We start from the raw sequence: 20,761 nt of genomic DNA on the forward strand, positions 1-20,761 counted from the left end.
TATTACAACATATTAATAGGCCGTAATACACTATTCTACTTTAAAATATTGCTGGAAAAATAGTGCCTTCACTTATCAGTATACTTCCGTTGCCTTTCCTCTCAGTCTTCATAACCAGCTACTTGTCTTCACTTTCGAGATCACTTGCTGCCTACACTGACCTTCTCTCACACACTGCACTGGGGAAAACAGCTCGCAGGTGTCGGTGCCGGTGACCTGTGTGGAACCCAGTTCGGGACCGCCCCGAGCTGGTCACAGCCAGTCCCAGCTGGCTCTGCAAAAGGCAAACTGACCCACCACCACACACCAAACTGCGCCCAGCAGAGAGCGCATGGCACCTCCGCCAAAACAACTATGGGAAAGGGTCACTGCAGACAAGAGCAGCTGCCCGAGATGGGCTGGAGAGATGCTGCAGAAGGGGGGTACCGATACAGAATCACAGAATCGTATAGGTTGGAAAAGACCTTTAAGATCATCGAGTCCAACCGTAAACCTAACGCTACCAAGACCACCACTATACCATGTCCCTAAGCACCTCATCCAAACGTCCTTTAAATACCTCCAGGGATGGCGACTCAACCACTTCCCTGGGCAGCCTGTTCCAATGCTTGATAACCCTTTCAGTGAAGAAAAATTTCCTAATACATACACAGACAAGATGCCTGCACAGGGCACGAGGGACACTGAAGCAAAAGAGATGCCAGGCAGGAGGTATGCTGGAAAGAGGAGGCACATGAGGAGTTGCCCAAGCCAGGCTCCAGCCCTTCGGAGTTGCCTGAGCAGGGGCAGAGAGGGGACAAAAGGGACAGCGCTGAGGGGACTGCAGCCCGTGGAGGAGTCATGCCACAGCCACTGAGTAAGAAACAAGGAACAGCAAAAGCGAAGTACCTACTACACACTGTCCTCAGTCTCCTGCACTGGCCACCACCTCACCCAAGGAACTGACGGTGAGGGGACTGGAGACCAGTGAGGGGGGAGCAGAGGTGGACGGAGGGAAGCTGAGGCATGTTTCTCTAACGGTTTGTCTTTGTTTTTCGGTACCAGAACTGGTAACAAAAAGCTTACGTGAATTGGCTAAATTGTGCCAAATTCCCCAATACGTGTTTTGTTGCCTGTGCCATATCCCTTTGGCAAAGATGGGAAGGTGGGGCCTCAGAACCACGCTGCTACTCTTAAAACAGGTATAAGCTTCCCCATAAACTCCCAATAAAACTGTCTAAATATCTACATCAAGCACTCTTAAACTTCCTTTCCTTCCCCAACTAAAACATCCAGAAGCCCTACTGTGAGAGACTGAAAGAATTAACATCATAAACATTGTGGCAAGGTAAGGCGCTATTTGCATGGCGACAGCAGGTCTGCAGCACGGGACGGGGAGAGTGGGATATGGAGAGCGGCACATGGAGAGCGGTCGGAGGATGCGCGGTTCCGGGTTCCGACAGACCTTACCATCTATGGCCGGAGGTCACACAGGGTTTATCTGAGGAAGGGGCTTGCGACCACCCAAGAAACCCCTCGCGACTGACCCCCTGCCCCAGCGCCTGCGCAGAAGATTGAGAACTTTCTAGAACAAGAACCATGTAAGTCCTGAAGGGGTGTATCTGGAGGCGGGGATTAGCCTATAAAAGACACGCCCTCCAGGGAACCATGTGCGTGCCCACCACAGGACTGCCACTGCCATCGTGGGATCCAGGGGTGGTGGTATTTTTCCTTTCTCCATCTTCCTCTCTCCTCCTTTCCTTTTCTTGCTTCTCTCTTCCTCTACTCTTCCACCATATATAAGTGTGGGATAAATTGTGACGGGTTACCCAGAAAACAGCTCCATTGCCAAATCGCCTCTGTTTGTTCGTTGGGCTTGCCAGTTGGTTAAGTTTGTCCATTTGTTGAATTCGCCAGTTAATAAAATTGCTAGTCAGACTGTTCCTCTGAGTCATTGTTGTGACTCTACCAGCCACACTGCTCTGCCAAGCAGAGATTGACCTTTGTCAGTACACAAACCCTTGGGGAATCAAAAATATTCACCCATCTTGCAACCCATCGAGTGGGACGAGACACCTACCCCTCAAAAAACCCTTAGCTGTTAATTAAGACAGCCACAGCAACTGTTATCAAGCACATAAGCATCCTTCCCTTATTACTAGGAGGGAGAAACTGCACACATTTCTCCAGCTTTGAGAACAGGATGCTAAGGCAACATCCTCGTGAACAGGAAAGCTGCAACATAGTCAAATGCCAAGGGAATGAACAAGAACATGAAATAAGGTACCTCTGAAGTCTCATCACTGTGAATAGTATCCTGCAACGTGCTGAAGAAATAAAGCTCACTGCAGCACTTAAGCTGAAACAAATAAAACCAAAACAAATTCCAAGTATCACATGACAATTTTCTTATTCTTGGAAAAGTGGGATGTTCCTCTATTTTATCTATAATCTTTGGCAGAACAGTGACATAATATTTCAATTCTAAGAATTAAACCCAAAAGGTAGTGCTTTATGAAATAACATGGAAAATCCATGACTCATTGACTTGACATCATCAAAGATGCTCAAAGAAACTATCTCCGACATAGACCCTTACTGGCGGTTTTGTTTCAGATCAAGTAACACTTACTCTGCCAGTTTTACATCCTGATTTATTTTACAGAATGTCAAATCTAGTCAGCCATCTGCAGCTGTACTCCTTCAGCACCAACAAGAACTGCCCACAAGTAAAAACAAGAGCTGGCTAAATCCTAAGAGCTTGATTTGCTCCAAATAAAACTTGCTTTTAACAATGCATAGCACAGGATAGAAAGAGAAGGTTATCAAAATAAAGGCTTTCTAATGTTAAGGTGAAAATTCAGAAGAAAATTGGCACAAGCCTACTGCCTTACTTGATCCATTCTATAACTCAATCTGGTCCAACCCTCCTGCTCAAGCAGGGCCTCCCACAGCCGGCTGACCAGGACCATGTCCAGACAGCTTTAGAATATCTCCAAGAATGGAGACTCCACAGCCTCCCTGGGCAACCTGTGCCAGCACTTGTGTGCTGGTTTTGGCAGGGATAGAGTTAATTTTTTTTACAGTAGCTAGTATGGAGCTATGTTTTGGATTTGTGCTGAAAACAGTGTTGATAACACAGGGATGTTTTAGTTGTTGCTGCACTAGTCAAGGACTTTTCAGCTTCCCATGCTCTGCCAGGCACACAAGAAGTTGGGAGGGGGCACAGCCAGGATAGTTGATCCAAACGGGCCAAAGGGCTATTCCATACCATATGATGCCATGCTCAGTATATAAAGCTGGGGAAGAAGGAAGGGGGGGACATTTGGAGTGATGGCGTTTGTCTCCCCAAGTAACCATTATGCGTGATGGAACCCTGCTTTCCTGGAGATGGCTGAACACCTGCCTGCTGATGGGAAGGTGTGAATGAATTCCTTGGTTTGTTTTGCTTGTGTGCGCTGCTTTTGCTTTACCTATTAAACCATCTTTAAACCCAGGAGTTTCTCACTTTTACTCTTCCAATTCTCTCCCCCATCCCACTGGGGGGGGGGGGCGGGGTGTGTGAGCAAGCAGCTGTGTGGGTGTGGGGCTTAGTTGCCAGCTGGCGTTAAACCACCACAGCTTGGTCACTCAGCCTTTCCTCACAGCAGAGATGCTCCAGTCTGTCATCTTCATGGCCCTTCATGGGGCTCTCTCTCCAGTATGTCCATGTCTTTCCTGTACTGGGTAGCCCAGAACTGGACACAGTATGCCAATTAAAACATCCCTACTAAGAAAAGTTTCTTCTTCTGGTAATTTTAAGGCTTACTTTTAGGAACAGATCTTAAATATGACTTCTGGAAAGAAAAAATTTTTTTTTCTTTAATAAAGAGATAGTGGGGAAAAAAACAGCAAAGAACAACCGAATAGCTCTAGACAGAACCTGGCGAGTTCACAGAAAGAGCCTGTGAAAGAGCTATCATCAAAGCTGAAGTGAAGTATCTGAATGGAACTCAGAAGGTAGAAAGGACTACGCCGCAGAAAAGCTGCTAGAGTAAGAAAACAGTCTGTACGCATCTCTTGGCAGCATGCTTTGTGTATTTCCAATAGGAAATATATTTACGAATGGCTGAGATGCCATGAAAGCAACCCAGAGCACTGCTTAATTCAAGTTACTGATTCCTGCTGTGAACAAAATATTACACAAGCTTGTTACTGCTGATTGTTTATACCCAGATTTTCACCTTTTTAGAATGACTGGTAACATACAACTCCGTTACGGTTCACAACTGCCTCAGCTACCCACGGAGCATCTCCCCTAAACTGCCACAAAGAAAACAGCGAGAAGGTATACTGACTCATATTTTACAGTAGCAGAAAGAATCTGTCCCTTATTAATACAGTCCTTCCCACTGTGATGAGGGGATTAGCATCCTTCCATATTCTGGAGCAGAAAAAGTGTACCTCTGGGTTATATCATCTTATCTCTTGACTCTACTTCAGAAACTCCTTAACTCTTTATCTACATTCTCCTTCAAACTAGAAACACAGTAACTTGGGATATCTTATGAAGCAGGGATTAACTGGTACTGAAGTGGCAATCTGGCATGTCATATAAGAGCAGCAAGTTATACCAAAAGATACCAATTCTTTTTATTGTTACTGCAGCATTGCCTAGAGGCCCCAGTATCTGACCAGGATCCAGTGTACATAGCAAAACCAAGAGGCTACAGAATGTTCAGAGCAGGTAGGCAAAGACAAAATAAGCAAGACAATTTCTGTCTTCAGATTAAATTTGGGTCTTTTTATGGGTACCACTGCATAACTCCAGTTTAAGCTTGGAAGATTTACCAAGAGGGCAAGAAACAAGAACTACTGATGGACAAAAATTGAATCAAGCAAGTCCGGTACAGTTTGGGGGGAAAAGGCAAGCATCACATTGCTTCCAACCCTTAGAAGGAAAACTGTACACTAAGAAAGCACGTACCGAAATCTTACAAGGATACTTGTGGAGAAAAGCACTTGGGTTTAGATGACAGAAAGAAGTAGAGTGACTGAGATTCCAAAAAACTGCCACTTTTCAAGCATAGTTGTACAGTTCCAAAGATAAGTATCTTAGGAATATATATAGTTAGAAGTATAAAAAAGTGTATATATATAGTTATAAGTAAAACTTGATGTGTACTGTGAAAAGTGTTAAACTTTTAGCCTTGTGCTCTGAAACTGTCAACATGATCCCTCATGAGCTTACTATTAACAGATATCCCCACTTAAACAACACCCCCCCATCTCTTTTATGCTATTAATACTAGAGATCAATTAAAAATAAAATAAAAAATTGAAAACAACAACAACAAAAAAAATCGGTCTAACCCACAGCTGAATGATAGCAATAATTCATTACCCTACAGCAGGGAAACACTCATTGCCTTTTTTTTTCCCCCAATAGTATAGCAACAAAGATTTGCAGACTGCGCATAACTCACCTGCTGATGAGAGAACTTCACTTTGGGATTGTTGTCGATTTCCCACAACCCTTCATTAAAACCCTTTCTTTTATTTGGTTTCCCATATTTATCTTTATTTTCAGAGTAAGGGAATATGTCCTTTGGTCCCAAAAATGCCCTTAAGAAGAGAAGGAACAAAAAGAACAAAATTTCACATTTTAAATGGTTAGTCTTTTCAAAGGAGAGGTAAGCACCAAATTTTATTAAGTTATGAAATTCGTTACCACAGCAACTACCAATTCTGCTACATAAGCGTCTTTAGTTTTATTAACTTGTGCCTTCAACAGCCCAAGATTTCCATTACTGCCACCACACATATGGACCCCCTCCTCTAGGGTGTTGAGTGTCTGGGCAAGAAACAGCCAATGCTGCATCTTAAGATTGCAGCTGATAGACCACCAACTACTGTGACCCAGAACAATTAAAACCAGAGTAGCTTGTAAACAAACAGAAAGACCAATTGCTTCCTTAGAAAAAAATCAGGCTTAAATGTTAAGAATAAAGAATCCTCGAATCCGGACAATGTAAGGCAAGAGAACAATTTAAAGGAGAAGAAATGGCTCCAAGCTAACAAAATCTTTCAAAATTATTAAATTAAAATAATCCAGTTAAAATAGAAAATTTAATAATTTTTAGTGTATTGGACACCAAAAAGCAACACTTAAATACACTGACTGCCCACATCTTTCTAATTATGCTATGTAATTCAGCATTTATTCAGTAGTTTTTCAGTGTGTGACAATAGGACCTCATCACTTGATCTACATCACTTTTCATCGGTCAAGTTCAGTAAGTCAACTTTGAACTGTTCCTTATTTTAAGTTTCTCCCCAATCCTTTTCTTGATGAAGTAAACATTAAAAAATTTGATTTTTATTTAAGCTACTCTTGTACTAGAGGTCTTAACACTGCCTGTGTATCTGTCAGAAACAAACAACACTCCTGCATAGCACTACTCCTGCTGTAAGCTGTGTAACAAAAGCTTTTAGCCTAGTAGCTTTTCTCATATGTCAAAGTCACAGTATCCACACCACTAGCTTCTCTAAGCTAGACTTGGGAAAACAAGGTAACATATTACTGAGAACCAATATTCTGGTTTATGCTGAAGAACAAAGACTGTTTAATTCCTGCTCTACTTCCAAGTTAGGATTTCACTGTGGCAATCCATATGCTGCTAACAGAAGACGACAACATTTTGGTGGTACATTCTTATTTTCACTCTGTGCTTAGACACAGCTTTGTCGGATTGTATATATGTTAGATCCAACCATTTGAAAAGTTGCAGATACTTGCTTTCTAAGTATCAGCCTATGGAAAAGTTAAATAGATACTTCTAAGCTCCACTCTGTTGTTTTCTTCATCATCTTTAAAAAAAGCTACTTGAGACTTAGACCCTACTAAACAAAAAAAAGAACATATCATCATCTAGGAAGCTTGAGCATTTCCTACTCAGCAGTAAAACACTCACCTATGTGTACAAAGTATTAAGTAAGCCACTCAACAGATTAGGCTGCAAATCATGCACCTCTTTGCAAGACATGGTTAGAGAGGATTCAGCCAGCGTGGGAAACATGCACCTGCAAATCCTACTTAACCAGACCAAAAGGATGGGGAGGGAGACAAACAGAAACTGGGAGAGACAAAGATAGAAAACACTGCCTCCTTTCTTCCCTGTCCCCTGAAGGGAAGCATCTTTTCAAGGTCTGTAAGCCTCTACCCATATTGCTCAGGGTTTGAAAAACACCAGGAACCGGTTACTGTGAAAACATCATGTAGCTTACTGGGTTGCTGTAGTTCAATCTCCATGTACCAAAAAGAAAAAAGGAACAAGAAAATTGAACCAAGAGAGATTACCCTAACATATAAGGTCCAGAAACTAGAGTTCAGTGTGACCTTTCATTTGTCTGTGACCAACCAAAATTTGCACTGATGTCATTTACGGGCACAGCAGATTCAAATAAAGCTTTTATTAAAATAGTATCTATTTTATTACTCTCTTTTAGGAAAGGGTACCATTGCTGCACTAAGACAGTATGGGAACAAACAAAACAAACCTCAACCAAATTCCCGAAGGGTATTTTAAGAAGCATGTATCTTTTCACTGTACACAGGTAGTAACACATTCAGTTGTTTCGAAAAAACTTGGAGAAAATCAACAATAGGCACCAAAGTTTATACCTTATATTAATCTGCAAAACTGAATTAATATTATTCCTAGAAATCAAGTAAGAATTATTCCCAAGACAATCTTGTTTTTGTTTTTCCCCACAGCTCCTCCTTTACTACTGTAACTGCCCACACAGCTAGAAAACGTCATCCTTTATACAGAAGGACTTTTTAGCATGATTAAACTCGTTTTCTGGATTTTTAAAGTTGCCACTACTTACAGTATATGGCTGTATATGCACAGACTACTAACATGCTGAAGGTATATAGTGTCTAACTTTGCACAGGTGTGTAACTTGAACTGTGAGAAGCACAGCAGAGATCAAGTTTACCAAAGGTATTTTAATTCCAATGAAAAAGTACAGAAAATTGTTAGCTCTACCTAATTCCTGATGGATCACTAAGTCACAATTTACAGCTACAAACCTAAACAAAATTGCATGCCATGGAACAGCATTCTCCTTTTTTACTTGATCTGCTCCTTCCTTGTTGTTACTAACAGGTATCTGCTGTAAGCAACAATAAGTAAGATCAAGAAGCACAGGAGTTTCACCTGCTGCCACTCTAAGGAGCACAACTTCAGTGACATGCTTAAAGAACAAATGCCACAAGATGGCTGGGTCATGAGACATCCTGTACCTTGCAATGTGTATTAAACAGAGACAAGAAGTTTCTCTTATATTGTATGGATCTCTCAAATGTAGTAACCCTGAAGCTATAGGCTAACAAAAACCAGACTGCAGTAAAACTTTATTTTGTAAGAATATCAAAGAGTAAGGAACACACATTTCAAATTTACCTATGTAAACTACAAAAAAAAGAGAAAACTTCCAAACCCAAGCATGTCTTAAAAGCCTAAGCTAAATTTAAAATTAGCCATGACGCCTCTCAAAATTTGCAAAGGTATTTTTAAAGCTTTAGATGAGGAGTTATTTCTGTCTCCCCTATATTCAATCTGCGCCCCTGAACTTATTTACAACTGCAGAAAAACCCAGTACAATCCAGAACGTCACACGTTACCAAGGGAGGATCAAAGAAATATTGTGTTTTCAGCAGCCAGAAAAAAATTCAGCTGGGAAAAAAAAAATTAAGAAAAAAGGTAACCTGCTGCATTGTTTAAAATTATCATTTAAAAAAAGGGACAAGATTCAAACCTCGCAACTTTGAATCAAATTCCAGGAACCCCTCTTTACTCACAAAACTACACACACAAGAAAACCCAAACTACACAAACCGAGCCATTGAAAGATCTATTGAAAGATGAGAACAATTAGAGAAACCCATGGGTGTATGAGCCAAGCATATAGAAATCTATTTCACAGGGAAATCATTTCTTAAAAAAAGAACCAAATAACAAGTAATGTCAGAGAGTAGAGGATGCTTACTCTTTAATTCAAGAGGGCAATGTATCATCTTAGCATGGCTTACCAAAAGATATATGTGAAGTACCAGATTAAAGAGATTTCAACAGATATTTAATAAGATGAAGAAAAAAAACAAGGGCTTTCCACAAAATGCAAGAAATATTGTACTTGTATACACAACTTCTATCTCTGACCTGCTTACATACCATTTGCCATTTTATTAAGAAAAATGGCAGAATTAAAAAAAACACCATTATAGGTTTTGAGGTTTTTTGGTGGTGGGTTTTTTTTTTTGGTAAACAAATACGACAACAAATGTAGCACTGAATTTGAAGTCTTAGAAATCTACACTAGGACAACCAGTCATGTTATGAAGTAACATGATAATTTCCAAAAGGACAGAACTGCATAAACCCCAGCGTATTTACAATCAAATTTAGCAGTGGAAGAAATAAAGTCCCCTCAAAGCAAACATTCCATAATTGCAAAATGCCAGCATTGCTGAAAGTACCCAAAGATAAATTATTTGTCTGTTTCTCAAATTTTGCCTATTTCATTGTTCTCAGCCTTATTTCACTTCCTTTGAGAAGATATTGTTGAGAATTTTGAGGATATAAAGGACTATAATTACAGTCCATTACTGAAGAAAGAAAAACCTACCAGTCATACCACTGTGGGTAGGATTTTTTTTTTTCTTCTGATGAGGAAAGTGTACATGGTATGGTTATGGTCTGTTATTCCCTCAAATAGCTTAAGAAAATGCTAGAGAAGCATGCCTTGTCAAAAAAGGCTAATTTAGAAAGAGCTGGTCTGCTACCAAATACTATAGTTTAAAATACACTACATTCAGACAAGCCATTAACTTCTTGTCACGGCATTCTGCGATGAAAAAAATATGACCCTTAAATATAAAGGACTTACGTCTCATGGGTGCCAAAAAAGAAAATAGGCATTTTATTCGTAGGAGGCTTTACTGCTCCATCAGGAACTTCATCCACCTAAGGAAAAGACAGACTATAATTAAAGTCAAGTAACAGTTAAGAACAGTCTAAGGGGAAATAAGTAAAAGTGTTAAGCATTAAAAAAGAAAAAAAAAAAGCTCTACAGAGAAGTAAAGCACGTCTCAAGATCTCTTTTTAACTGAAAGCTAAAAAATACAGCAGAATCAAAGATGGTCTTGGCAACAATAGGAAGTGACAACACTTCTCGTGTTACAGCAACACTGTTCACGTGACCACCTTCTTTAAAAGGAGAGACATGATGGGCTACAGGTAAAAAGCACAATTCAATTCCATCCAGATACCACCCCTCCTTCAGCATAAGCAACAGCAAGACTTTCTACCATTATGCTGAGCTGGTAACTTGCCCAAGCCCAAATGTCAAGTGCTACAAAAAGGAAATGTCAATAAACTTAAAAAAAACACAATTCTTAAGCCAGCATCTTCGCTAAATATCTCATAACTGGTCTTCTACCTACATTCCCACAACCTTCAAATGACCTACAGCAGTCACAGAACTTGCCATGCCTCTTCCAAGGGAGAATGCGAGAAAGGACTGGACAACTTATCACATACAAGTAGCTTATTCTACAGGAAGCACTACAGGAACAGCTGACGTTAAAAGTAAAGAGCAACCCTCCCGTAGCTTCGTGTTTTTCTTTTGTCAAGAAAGAGCAGTTATTTAGGAACAGTATTTTTGTACAGTTAGGTGCTTGCACAGCTCCCGCCTCATGCTACCATACAGCAGTCTTCATTTCTACAAGCTAAGTTATGCAAATTAGGACAACTAACGACTACTGGAGAGGGCTATTTGTGACAGGAGAAGCGACTTACGGACAAGCATAAGGCAACAGCAAACCAGAGCACGGGATCTGCAGTGTGATTCAGAAGTCGCTTCCAACCACGGGAGCACTACCGTGCCCTCCCTCACGCGAGGGGAGGCTGAAGGCGCAGCGCGGCTTAACCGCATCGCTCTCCACAGGTGTTTGAAAACACTTCTTGCAACACAAAGCTAAAACAGCAGGAGGGGAGGCCGGGAGAGGCGGGTGCAGGGGGGCGCGGAGGACAGGTAGAGAGCAGGAGGGCGTTGCGGCCTGCAGGGGAGGAGGGGGTGCCTTACCCTGGCCGGCCAATGGGGATAACCTTTCATCTTGGCAAAGATCAAGTCTCCGGGTTTGAAATCTCGGCTCATGTTTTCTCACCGACGTGACGCCTGTTGCCGCCAGGCGAACTGGGCCGGGGGGAGGGGTCTGCACCTCCAGCCCCCGCCACCGAGGCGCTGCCAGCCGCCCGAGGTCCCGCTGCCGGGATAAACACACCGGGGCGGGGGAGCGGAGACAAGGGCAACACAGGAGGGCCGTCAACAATGCGCTCCGCAAGGGCGGCCGGCCCCTCGACCGGCAGCCGGGGGACACCGAGCCGCGCCCGCCCCTCACCCCCGCCGAAAGCCCCCCGGGGAGCCCAACGGTCGCGCGCGCAGCCCCCACCCCGGGCGCGTTCGCGGCACCGACGCCACACACATACCCACGCGGGCCGGGCCGGGCCGCACGCAGCCAGGAGCGCCTCCCCGCCGCTCGCTCGCTCTCCCGCCCGCCCCCGCGCACACACGGCTCGGCTCTGCGCTGCGCTGCCTGCCCGCCGCAGCCGAGGCTCCCCCTTCCCCAGCCGACACGGCTCCCGCCACACGGACGCGCCGCCCGCCCGCCCCCCACATATAAGGCGCGATGGCGCGCAAGCGGGGCGGGGGGCGCGGAAGGGAAACTCCGCCCGTCTGCCTGCCCTCCTTCCCTCCCTTCTTCTCTCCCACCCTCTCCCTCTCTCTCTCTCTCTTCCTCCCGCCCGCCCGCCGCCTCAGCCGCGGCGGTCTGGCGCCTCGCTACCCACCGCGCTGGCGCCCGGCCCGCAGCCCACCTCCGCCTGCAGCAGCAGCAGCAGCAGCCGCCGCCGCCGCGGGAGACACGGCCGCGCTCCCTCCTCCCGCCAGGCGGGGCGGTACCAACCGGCACGCCGCAACGGGGCGGCGGGGGAGGTGTGGGGTGTCCCGGGGGAATCGGCTTCTCCCGCCTCCGCGTCTGAGGGCCAACGGGGGCAGCCACGAGAAGAAGTCGCTCGCCCGCCCCGAGGCAGGGAGGAAGGAAGGGAGAGAGGGAGCGAGCCTCATTCACCCCCTCTCCCCTCAGCCGTGGAAGTGGCTCATTCCTCCTTCCGCGGGGGCGGGGCGGCCGCGGCGCTTCGGGGTGGGGGGAAGAGGAGGAGCCGGAGCGGCGCGGCCCCGCGGGCCGCCCTCGGTAGCAGCGGCGGCGGGGGCGGGGTGAGGCGAGGCAGCGGCATCGCCGTGTGCCGCCCCGCTCCCGTCCTAGGCCGCGGCCGGCCCCGCGAGTCCGTCCCACGCTTCGGCTTCGCCCCGCGCTCCCCCAGGAGCGAGGTGGCCGCGTGGGTGACGGGCGCGAGGCCGCGCTCCCTCGCTCATCGCTGTGGCCGGCCCGGGACTGGCCTGGCCCGGGGCCATGCACCGCTTCAGGCACCGCTGCTCGGGAGGGACGTTTTCACCCACGCGTAGGTCTGTGGCCTTGCGCTTGGCCCTCCCCAGCCGCGAAGGTCGCCCCATCCACAGATTGCAAGTAGCTCGTTATCATCGCCCTCGTTGGTAGAACGGTCCCCGCCGGTCCCTTTGTGTTTCTCCCGCCCCACAAGCCCAGTCGCAGAGGGCTGTTGCGCCCTCGCCGCATACCGCTGCCGGCCCCAAAGCCGCTCCTGTTCCCCGGGTACTCCTCACCTACTTTTCTCCATGTCTTGACTCCCCCCAGCATTCAGCAACCCACGGTTTCAGTCTCCTTACGGAGTTCTTACCCACAATGTAGTCGCTATACCTCCTGTTGGTTTTTCGTTCGTCTGTTTTTTACTGTGATTAGTGTTAATTCAGGCGTTGTGTCACTCCCCTTGCCCTCTCCACAACTACTCCCTGCCGGGTTGTTTACCTGCCAGGATTAAGCTCACTCCTTTCCCAGCATTTCAGCCACTGTGCCTTCCTCCCCCGTTTCTGGCTGTCCGATGGTCTCCTTGCTGAGTGCATCAGGCACCTCCTGCCTCCCCACACTTCCCCCACAAATACCTTTCTTTGAACAGAAGACCTCAGATCCAGATTTTTACTCAACAGCTTCTTTCTCCCTTTCTGCCCGCCTGTCCTCTTGGTTCTAGTTCTAGTTCTTCTCCCTCTGCGTCGAAAATTAGCTGGCCTGTCAGCTCTCAATGGCTTTGGCCCTATCTGATGGTCCTGTACAGCACCACCTGCGAGTCGCTGTGCCGTGTGTTTGTGCTAACATGGGTGGCCAAAACGAGCAAAAAGCTGTAAGAGTAGTGGCACAAAAAGTTCCTCCTTACACAATTGCATTGTCTCACAGGGGCAGACCTAACCCTTCTGTGCTTCAGCCCTCATCCTCGGCGTGTGCCCTGGTGCACACGTCCTACAGGCCAGTGTTCTGCCAGCTGCCCTGCATGCTGCTTGCACACAAAGATAAGTGCTTGTGAGAAGAATCATCTTACTGCTTTCAGTTTTGATACTGAAACTCATGTCAGGCCCAAAACACTGACTGCAGTTGCCACAGAGCAAGTTGTGCTTTGTTCTAGGCTCTCTTCTCCTCAAATGCAAAACCGGCATTTGTAAATGTTAACTGCTAAACTTTACTCCATCTGTGTTGAGCAGGAACAAACTTTCCAGTGGCTTAAAACAGTCAAATTTGGTTCATTTTCTTGGAGGTGGTGAAGCTCAAATCCCTGACATAAATACCAAGTTTCTACAGGGTTAGAAAAGAGCTCATCAGAAAACAGGTCATCAACATACTAGACAGGAGAAAACTTTCTTCCTATGCACAAATGGATGACCACTTGGGGCAAAAGTTGTTTAATAAAATTGACTAAAATTGACTGTACATCTAGAATTGTTTAGAGGAAGATAAAAGTTTGACAGTGGTAGAAATTGTATCTGCATTGGCAGATATGTAAATCTTTACTTCGCTGCATTGAATCATTCCTATTTCAGCAATACATAAAGTTTCATCTTTTTTCCTAAATGAGAAAGTGTTGAGTACTGCAAAAACTGTGTATATTACTATTTTGCTATTCAGGAATTGACAATCTGCAGGGATTCCCTCAGCTAAGTCAGTACTCTGTTTAATCATATAGTTATATTTGCCTTCCATCTCAGATTAAGTAAGCTCATATTTTAGTTTTGAAGCAATGCTTTTGGAATCTCTTGAGGACATTCTAATTTCCTCAGCCTTTGGAAACAGTCTTTTGAATCTGACATTTCTCAGGAATCGGAAGCTTTGCACTTTGTACTAAAATCAGTGAAGAACAGCTGAAAATACTGTTTTTCCTAAGTAAGGAAGCAACTCAAGATGACTTTGTTTCATACAAAAGTAGGGTGTTCTTCAAAAGAGACTAATGTGACTAAAGCATTTTTTAAAGGTAAAGAAAACAAAGTAAAGTTTAATTTAAAGGGTGAAAAATAAAATGGTATGAATAAGTTATATTTTGTTTGTAGTCAGGCTCATTGGTACATGTTAAGTAAACATAAGATTGGAGACAACAGACACAACAAAAGGAAAAGTATGTGTATTTTGCAATCCAGACATTGTCCTTGAAAGAGAGTAACAGGCCATACTGATGTTATTAAACTTTAAGGACCATATCAGCATTTTTTAGCAAACGGTTTCATTTTGAATGACAGAATCTGCAGAGCTTCAGCCAGACCTGCCACGTGATGCTCGAGTAAGAGGTCGGTACACTGATATGCGTTAAGTTCTTACAAGCCATGAGTGAACTTTGGAGGTGAAAAACAGTTCTTCCTGTGAGGAGTTGTATGTCTTCAGCTTGCCTGTTTGAAACAGCCGTTCCAACTGATTTCCTGCAGGTGTGGGTTAGGTCGCATTGCAATGCAGCACGCTCTGGTATCCTGTCCGCAAGTGAAACAGTTGCTTCTTGCTCTGCCAAGGCCAAACCCACACTGAAGCACCATGTTCTCCTCTCCTTTTTCCTGAACATCAAGCACTCTTTCTAAACGCATCATGAACAGGTCTCTCTGAAGAATAAGAAATAAGTTAATGTTGAATTCCATGTGTGATACAACTCTGATTTGTTTCCACCTTGCTAAAAAAAAAAAGGTATCTGAATATATGTAGGTTTTAGACCAAAATATTCCTTGAACTGTGCAGAAATGCTTAAGACAGCTGTCGTGGTTTAACCCCAGCTGGCAACTAAGCACCACACAGCCACTCGCTCACTCCCCTTCCCCCCGTGGGATGGGGGAGAGAGTCAGAAAAGTAAAAGTGAGAAAACTCCTGGGTTTAGATGAAGACTGTTTAATAGGTAAAGCAAAAGCCGCGCATGCAAGCAAAGCAAACCAAGAAATTAATTCACTCCTTCCCATGGTCAGGCAGGTGTTCAGCCATCTCCAGGAAAGCAGGGCTCCGTCACGCGTAATGGTTACTTGGGAAGACAAATGCCATCACTCCGAATGTCCCCCCCTTCCTTCTTCTTCCCCAGCTTTATATACTGAGCACAACATCATATGGTATGGAATAGCCCTTTGGCCCGTTTGGATCAACTATCCTGGCTGTGCCCCCTCCCAACTTCTTCTGCACCTGGCAGAGCATGGGAAGCTGAAAAGTCCTTGACTAGTGCAGCAACAACTAAAACATCCCTGTGTTATCAACACTGTTTTCAGCACAAACCCAAAACATAGCCCCATACCAGCCATTACAAAGAAAATTAACTCTATCTCAGCTGAAACTGGCACAACAGCATATATATGAGATGTATTTTTCAGTGTGGGAGGAAGGAAAGGTGTTTGTTTAGCTACATGCATGCAGCAGCAGTATTGTCTCTAAAGTAATTTTTGTGAATCAAGGTAAAAAATGATACGCATGCTATTTTGGGCAGATAAACTCATCTTACTGGTTCAGTATCCAGTAAGCTATTATGGTGCCAAAACCTCTCAGAACTTGCAGACATGGTGTTAAATCTCTATGATTCCTTCCATATTATCCCATAATTTGTATTTCTTCATTAGCCGAGGCCATTTTTCGTCATGTTCAATTTTTGACTACTCATCAGACAACAGCAGAGAGGAAGCCCTGTTCACTATTGTATTTTTGACCAGCAAAAAAATGCCATGCTGTTATTAAAAGAACTGCAATATAATGAAATCTTCCAATTTTGTGCACCTGGGCAAAGAAATTCTTTGATTTGGTACAAGACATATAAAATAACTGCATGATGCAGAAGTAGCAAAACCACTGCTAAAAGTCAATTATACAGATCAGGTCACAAACTAGAAATGAAGTTTTGAGACTTCTCTCAGAGGGTGTAAAATATTATGGAGTTTTTTGTCTCTTGCAATTAAAACTTGAATCTGTACCTTGAAGGATATCAATATCAGGCTATATGTCACCACACATCTTAGAAAATCTTAGCCCAAAGTGGTATCTTTGCAGTTATAAGGAACAGGAAACAACTTTGGAATAAAAAGTGATAGGGCACCTTAAGTGCTATGGCAGTACTTGTAGTCACGAAGTAAGTCATACTGACCTGTAAGCCAAAGCTATTAGCTGTACTTTGAATTCAGTATGAGTGTTTTCCTGAGTGAGGACCAACTGCAGCTCTGTGGTTCATATAAGCTGATTTTAACTTCATAAATAACTATCTTCAGTGTAATTTTGCTCCTATTGGGGAATTCCAACTAGAAGAAAAACCCCAACGATTTTTGTATGTTTTTATAAATACAAATATATATAAGTAAACTATGTTTTAATTTAAATTGCTAATAGTATTTCTCTGTAGATTTTTTAGATGTTATAAAATCTGAGACCTTTAGATTCAAAAGTCTGAATTGAAAAAAGGTTAAGACTTCATTCGTCTTGTTTCCAGTTGTTGCACCCAGATTAAAGTCACACCAAAGCTGGACAGGGGGTTACCAGACCGAATGCAACCTAGAAAACCTGAGAATACGTAATGCAACACAGCTCCCCATAGTGATAAGAAAAGAGTATTTACATAAGCAGCAGTACAGTACATGCAGCCTGTCAGACTGGTGGGTGCTGCATATCCAGTGCTGAAGAAACATGGCACCTTACACAACTCAAGAGTTGTGTAAGCTCGCTAGGGTCTTATATATCCAATCTTCATGTGTCTCCACCTATGCTACCACTTGGGGTCAACTTTGATTACAGTTAAATTATGTAATCTCTTCTATAGACAAAGATAATTGGCTTTCCCACAGAAGATTATTTTTTTCTGTGTTTCCATATGTGCCCATTCTGTGCACTATCCATCAGTATATTATTGTCTAAGCGACTTGTTCATCTGCTGGACTGTCTGTTCTCAAATAAACTAGCCGTTTTTGGACTGTATATTTTCTAAGATTAACCTGGTCATTTGTAGATCATATATTTTCCTAGATAACCTGGTAATCTATGGACATCACGATACATTTTTCTTCTTCAGATGCAGGCCAATGATCTCTTAAAAGACTATCTTACTGATGCTTTTCCAAGGGTGGTTCGTGATAGCTTTAATACTTGCTCATGTTCCTCTTGTAACCTCTTGCTCATGCAAGAGGACCCAGATTTCTCATGGCCTGTGGACATCCAGGTCACATATCAACAGTAAAAGAATATGTATAAAAAGCACCTTTCAAATTACTTGTTACTAACATCCTAGTGTGTATCTACTTATGATAATGTCAATGGTAGTTAATGAACGTGTTAACTTAAAATTGTTTTAATTCCCTTCAGCCTGTGACATGCTTTCCAGCAGAATACCTTGTCCACCTTTCTAGGATATTGTAGGGTGGATTTTATTCAGCCTCTTGTGCTGTTGTTGTTTGACATCACATATGCTTACAAACAGGGCTTGAAATCTCTCAGTTGAGGAGATGTTTCACAAGAACCTTTCCATTCATGCAGTGAGGCAAACAGGAGAGAAGTAACCTTGTTACCCATCTCTCCCATCGGCCCCCTGCTGCGATTTTGTCCCATGGTCTTTCAAAATCATTACCTGTTTTTCTTGATAATCTGGGTGAAGAATGTGCCACCCGTAGTTGAGGACATCCAAGTCTCCATCTGGCTTTCGCGTTAGCTGGACATTTTCATTTCCTATACATATATTCCCTATTACCTCTTTTAAGGATTCAGTATCCCTAAAACATGGCTGGGATTGCCCCCCTGCAAACGCGCCCACATGCCAGCAGCACAGCCACCCTCCCCGGGGCGGAGCGGCCTGCCTGGCGACAACCGGCCTTGGCTGAGAAGACTTGCGCACACCCAGCAGTCTCGGGTGGCCCCGAAGCGGCTCCTAAATTGGACGAGGCCCAAGTCCTCAGGGAGAGGAGGAAAGGGCGGCAATAGCCGCGGGTGCGTCGGGCTCCTCCGCCCGGCCCCTCCAGCGGTGCCGCCCGCCCCGCGCAGGCCGCCGGCGCGATGGAGCGGGCGTTGCGCCTCCACATCCCAGAGGGCTGGAGCCATCACCGGGCGACGGGCCCGCCGGAAGGGAGCCGAGGCGGGAATCCGCAACCGCAGCCCGCAGCGGCACACGGCGGCTGCGGAGACGCACACGCCCCCCTGCGCATGCGCGGCGCCCGGCCCGCCAGCGCCGAGCGGCGGCGTTGCCAGGGCTCTCCGCGCGCTCAACCGCGCGCTGCCTTCCAGGCGTGGGCGGAGCCGCGGCCCCGCCGCCGCAGCCGGAAGTCGCCGCTGAGAAGGGCCGGCGCGCGGCGGGGTGGGGCCGCGTCGCGTCCTTCCCTCCGGGCCCTAGCGACCGCGCGCCCCGCCGGCGCCCGCGCAGAGGGGGGACGGCGGCGGCGGTGGTCAGTAGTAGTCAGCAGCAGTCAGCAGCGGTCAGCAGCGGGGCCTCGGCCTCGGCCGCGGCGGGACGCGCTCGTCCTCCGAGCGGCGGAGCGGGCGCCTCACGCAGTGCTCGGCAGCGCCCCGGCCGCGTCCGGCGCCTCCGGGGGCCGCCTGCCGCCGCGGCGCGGCACCGTTAGCCCCTCGGGCCGCCCGCCGGCGGCGGCACGCTGCCTGGCGCGCAGCCAGGGCGGCGGGAGGGCCGCGAGGCCGCTCTGCCCGGCACCTGCAGGCTGGCAGCGCTCGGTGGACGGAGCGCCCGGCCGCGCCGACGGAGCTTCGTGCTCGTTTCTCGGTGGCGGCGGTTTTTGGGTGGCTCCCTGCGCCGCGCGGGGGCGTTGCAGAAGCCCTGTCCTCAGCTGCCGCCGAGCCGGACGCTCCCGCCGGCGCTTTCCCTTCGGCCGCCGGCCCGCCGCGCTTCGCTTCGGCCTGCCAGACACGCCGCCTGAGCCCCTGGTACAGCGTGCGCTTAAACAAGTGACGTCTTTGGTGTAAGCGTGGTGGAGCGATGGTGTTGCTTTGATTTTTAGCTTGCATAAAAGTTTTGGTCTGCTTTAATGAAAATCTAGTGGTTCTTTCAGCTGAAACAACTGCTGGTGAGTTTTTATAGGTTCCAGTGCAGATACCTTAGTTATGCCTGGGTTTGTGTGTTTTAAAGTGGTACATCTTAAGATCATGGTTGGATTTATTTTGAGTAGTCTCAATTATAGAACAGTTTTGGTTGGAAGAGGCCTTTAAAGATCAAATAGTCCAGCCCCCATGCCATGGGGAGGGACATCTTTCACAACACCAGGTTGCTCAGAGCCCCATCCAACCTGACCTGGAACACTTCCAGTGGTGGAGGCATCTGCCACCTCTCTGGGCAACCTGTTCCTCACCACCCTTACAGTAAAAAATTTCTTATATCCAGTGTAAATGCTAAAGTTAGTTAAGCATCTTCAGAAGTTCATGAGGAGAATATGACACACCTTTTGTAGGTGACACCCATCAAGCGTATTAACTCCTCAAACAAACACTTCTTACACTGTTTTATTTAATTATGGGTCTCCTGCCAGCCATTCCATGCCACTCGAATACTTCTTTTCATAAGTGAAATACCATGCTTTTGGAGTGTATCCATTTGTGTACTAATAAACTAGCTATTGATACATATTTTAACAAAAGAAGGTTGCATATTCAAAATCATTACCATTCCTAGAAAACATTCTTCAGATTTTTTTTTTCCCTCTATGTAACTTCAGAGTAATTTCAGGAAGTTTTAAAACTACAGAATGATGTGGATGTGACAGAGTACATTTTGATTATGTTTTGAGACTAAGGTTTTTTTTCACTGGAGCTATTGATTGTTGGGTAGAGTTAGTGAATTTGATTCTTGAGGTGAAAAAACAGATTTCTCAAAGTTTCTAGTTACACCTATTTTTTTTTTTTCCTACTGTTCATTATGAGATCTTGGTGTAGGTTGCAATAAAGCTTAAAACAGTGGTATGAAAAACTAGTTTCTCAGTGTTCAGAGCTACATCTTAATGTGAAAATTTGGCACAATTGATAGAGGTATAGTTTCCTATACCCTGATACCACAATTTCTTTTTATCCAAGCAATTGATCTTTGTTGAGTACAATACTACAAATACTCTGTCAGGTTTGTTGTTCTGTCATGTAAAGTTGGAGTTTTTAGTTTGCAAGTTAATCATAATTTAATGGGCCTTAACATGTGCCTAGCAATTGTACCACAGACTTGTCTATTCTTTGAAAATGAGGTTTTCAACTGTTTTCTCATTTGAGGTGGAAAGCAAGCTGTGTCACTTTCTCTAGGATTGTGAGTGACAGTTTTATGGTAGTTGTGTGTTTTGGGGCTTATGAACACTTATG

The 20,761-nt window shown here is 45.4% G+C and overlaps 2 protein-coding genes across 8 annotated transcripts in view; one reads left to right on the plus strand and one right to left on the minus strand.

Moving 5' to 3' along the window:
* PSIP1 (PC4 and SRSF1 interacting protein 1) overlaps positions 1 to 12,191 on the minus strand; it is a 39,683-nt gene extending 27,492 nt beyond the window's left edge. The window contains exons 1-4 of one of the 4 annotated variants that reach the window (XM_075527148.1): positions 11,993 to 12,191; positions 11,113 to 11,293; positions 9,916 to 9,992; positions 5,445 to 5,583 (exon numbers count right to left, since the gene is read on the minus strand). In XM_075527148.1, the coding sequence (XP_075383263.1) occupies positions 5,445 to 5,583; positions 9,916 to 9,992; positions 11,113 to 11,184 (288 nt within the window). In that variant the 5' untranslated portion in view covers positions 11,185 to 11,293; positions 11,993 to 12,191. Of the gene's footprint in view, positions 1 to 5,444; positions 5,584 to 9,915; positions 9,993 to 11,112; positions 11,294 to 11,516; positions 11,667 to 11,876 lie in introns of those variants that run through there. The other 3 variants (XM_075527147.1, XM_075527149.1, XM_075527150.1) reach the window with 3 other exon arrangements.
* A 6,684-nt stretch (positions 12,192 to 18,875) lies between these two features.
* CCDC171 (coiled-coil domain containing 171) overlaps positions 18,876 to 20,761 on the plus strand; it is a 158,592-nt gene continuing 156,706 nt past the window's right edge. For 3 of the 4 annotated variants that reach the window (XM_075527213.1, XM_075527216.1, XM_075527215.1), the window contains exon 1: positions 18,876 to 19,488. The gene's annotated coding sequence lies outside the window, so the exon portion shown is untranslated. The remainder of the gene's footprint in view (positions 19,489 to 20,761) is intronic. The other variant, XM_075527214.1, reaches the window with a different exon arrangement.

This window comes from Mycteria americana, chromosome Z (assembly GCF_035582795.1).
Source record: "Mycteria americana isolate JAX WOST 10 ecotype Jacksonville Zoo and Gardens chromosome Z, USCA_MyAme_1.0, whole genome shotgun sequence".
NCBI classification, from domain to species: domain Eukaryota; kingdom Metazoa; phylum Chordata; class Aves; order Ciconiiformes; family Ciconiidae; genus Mycteria; species Mycteria americana.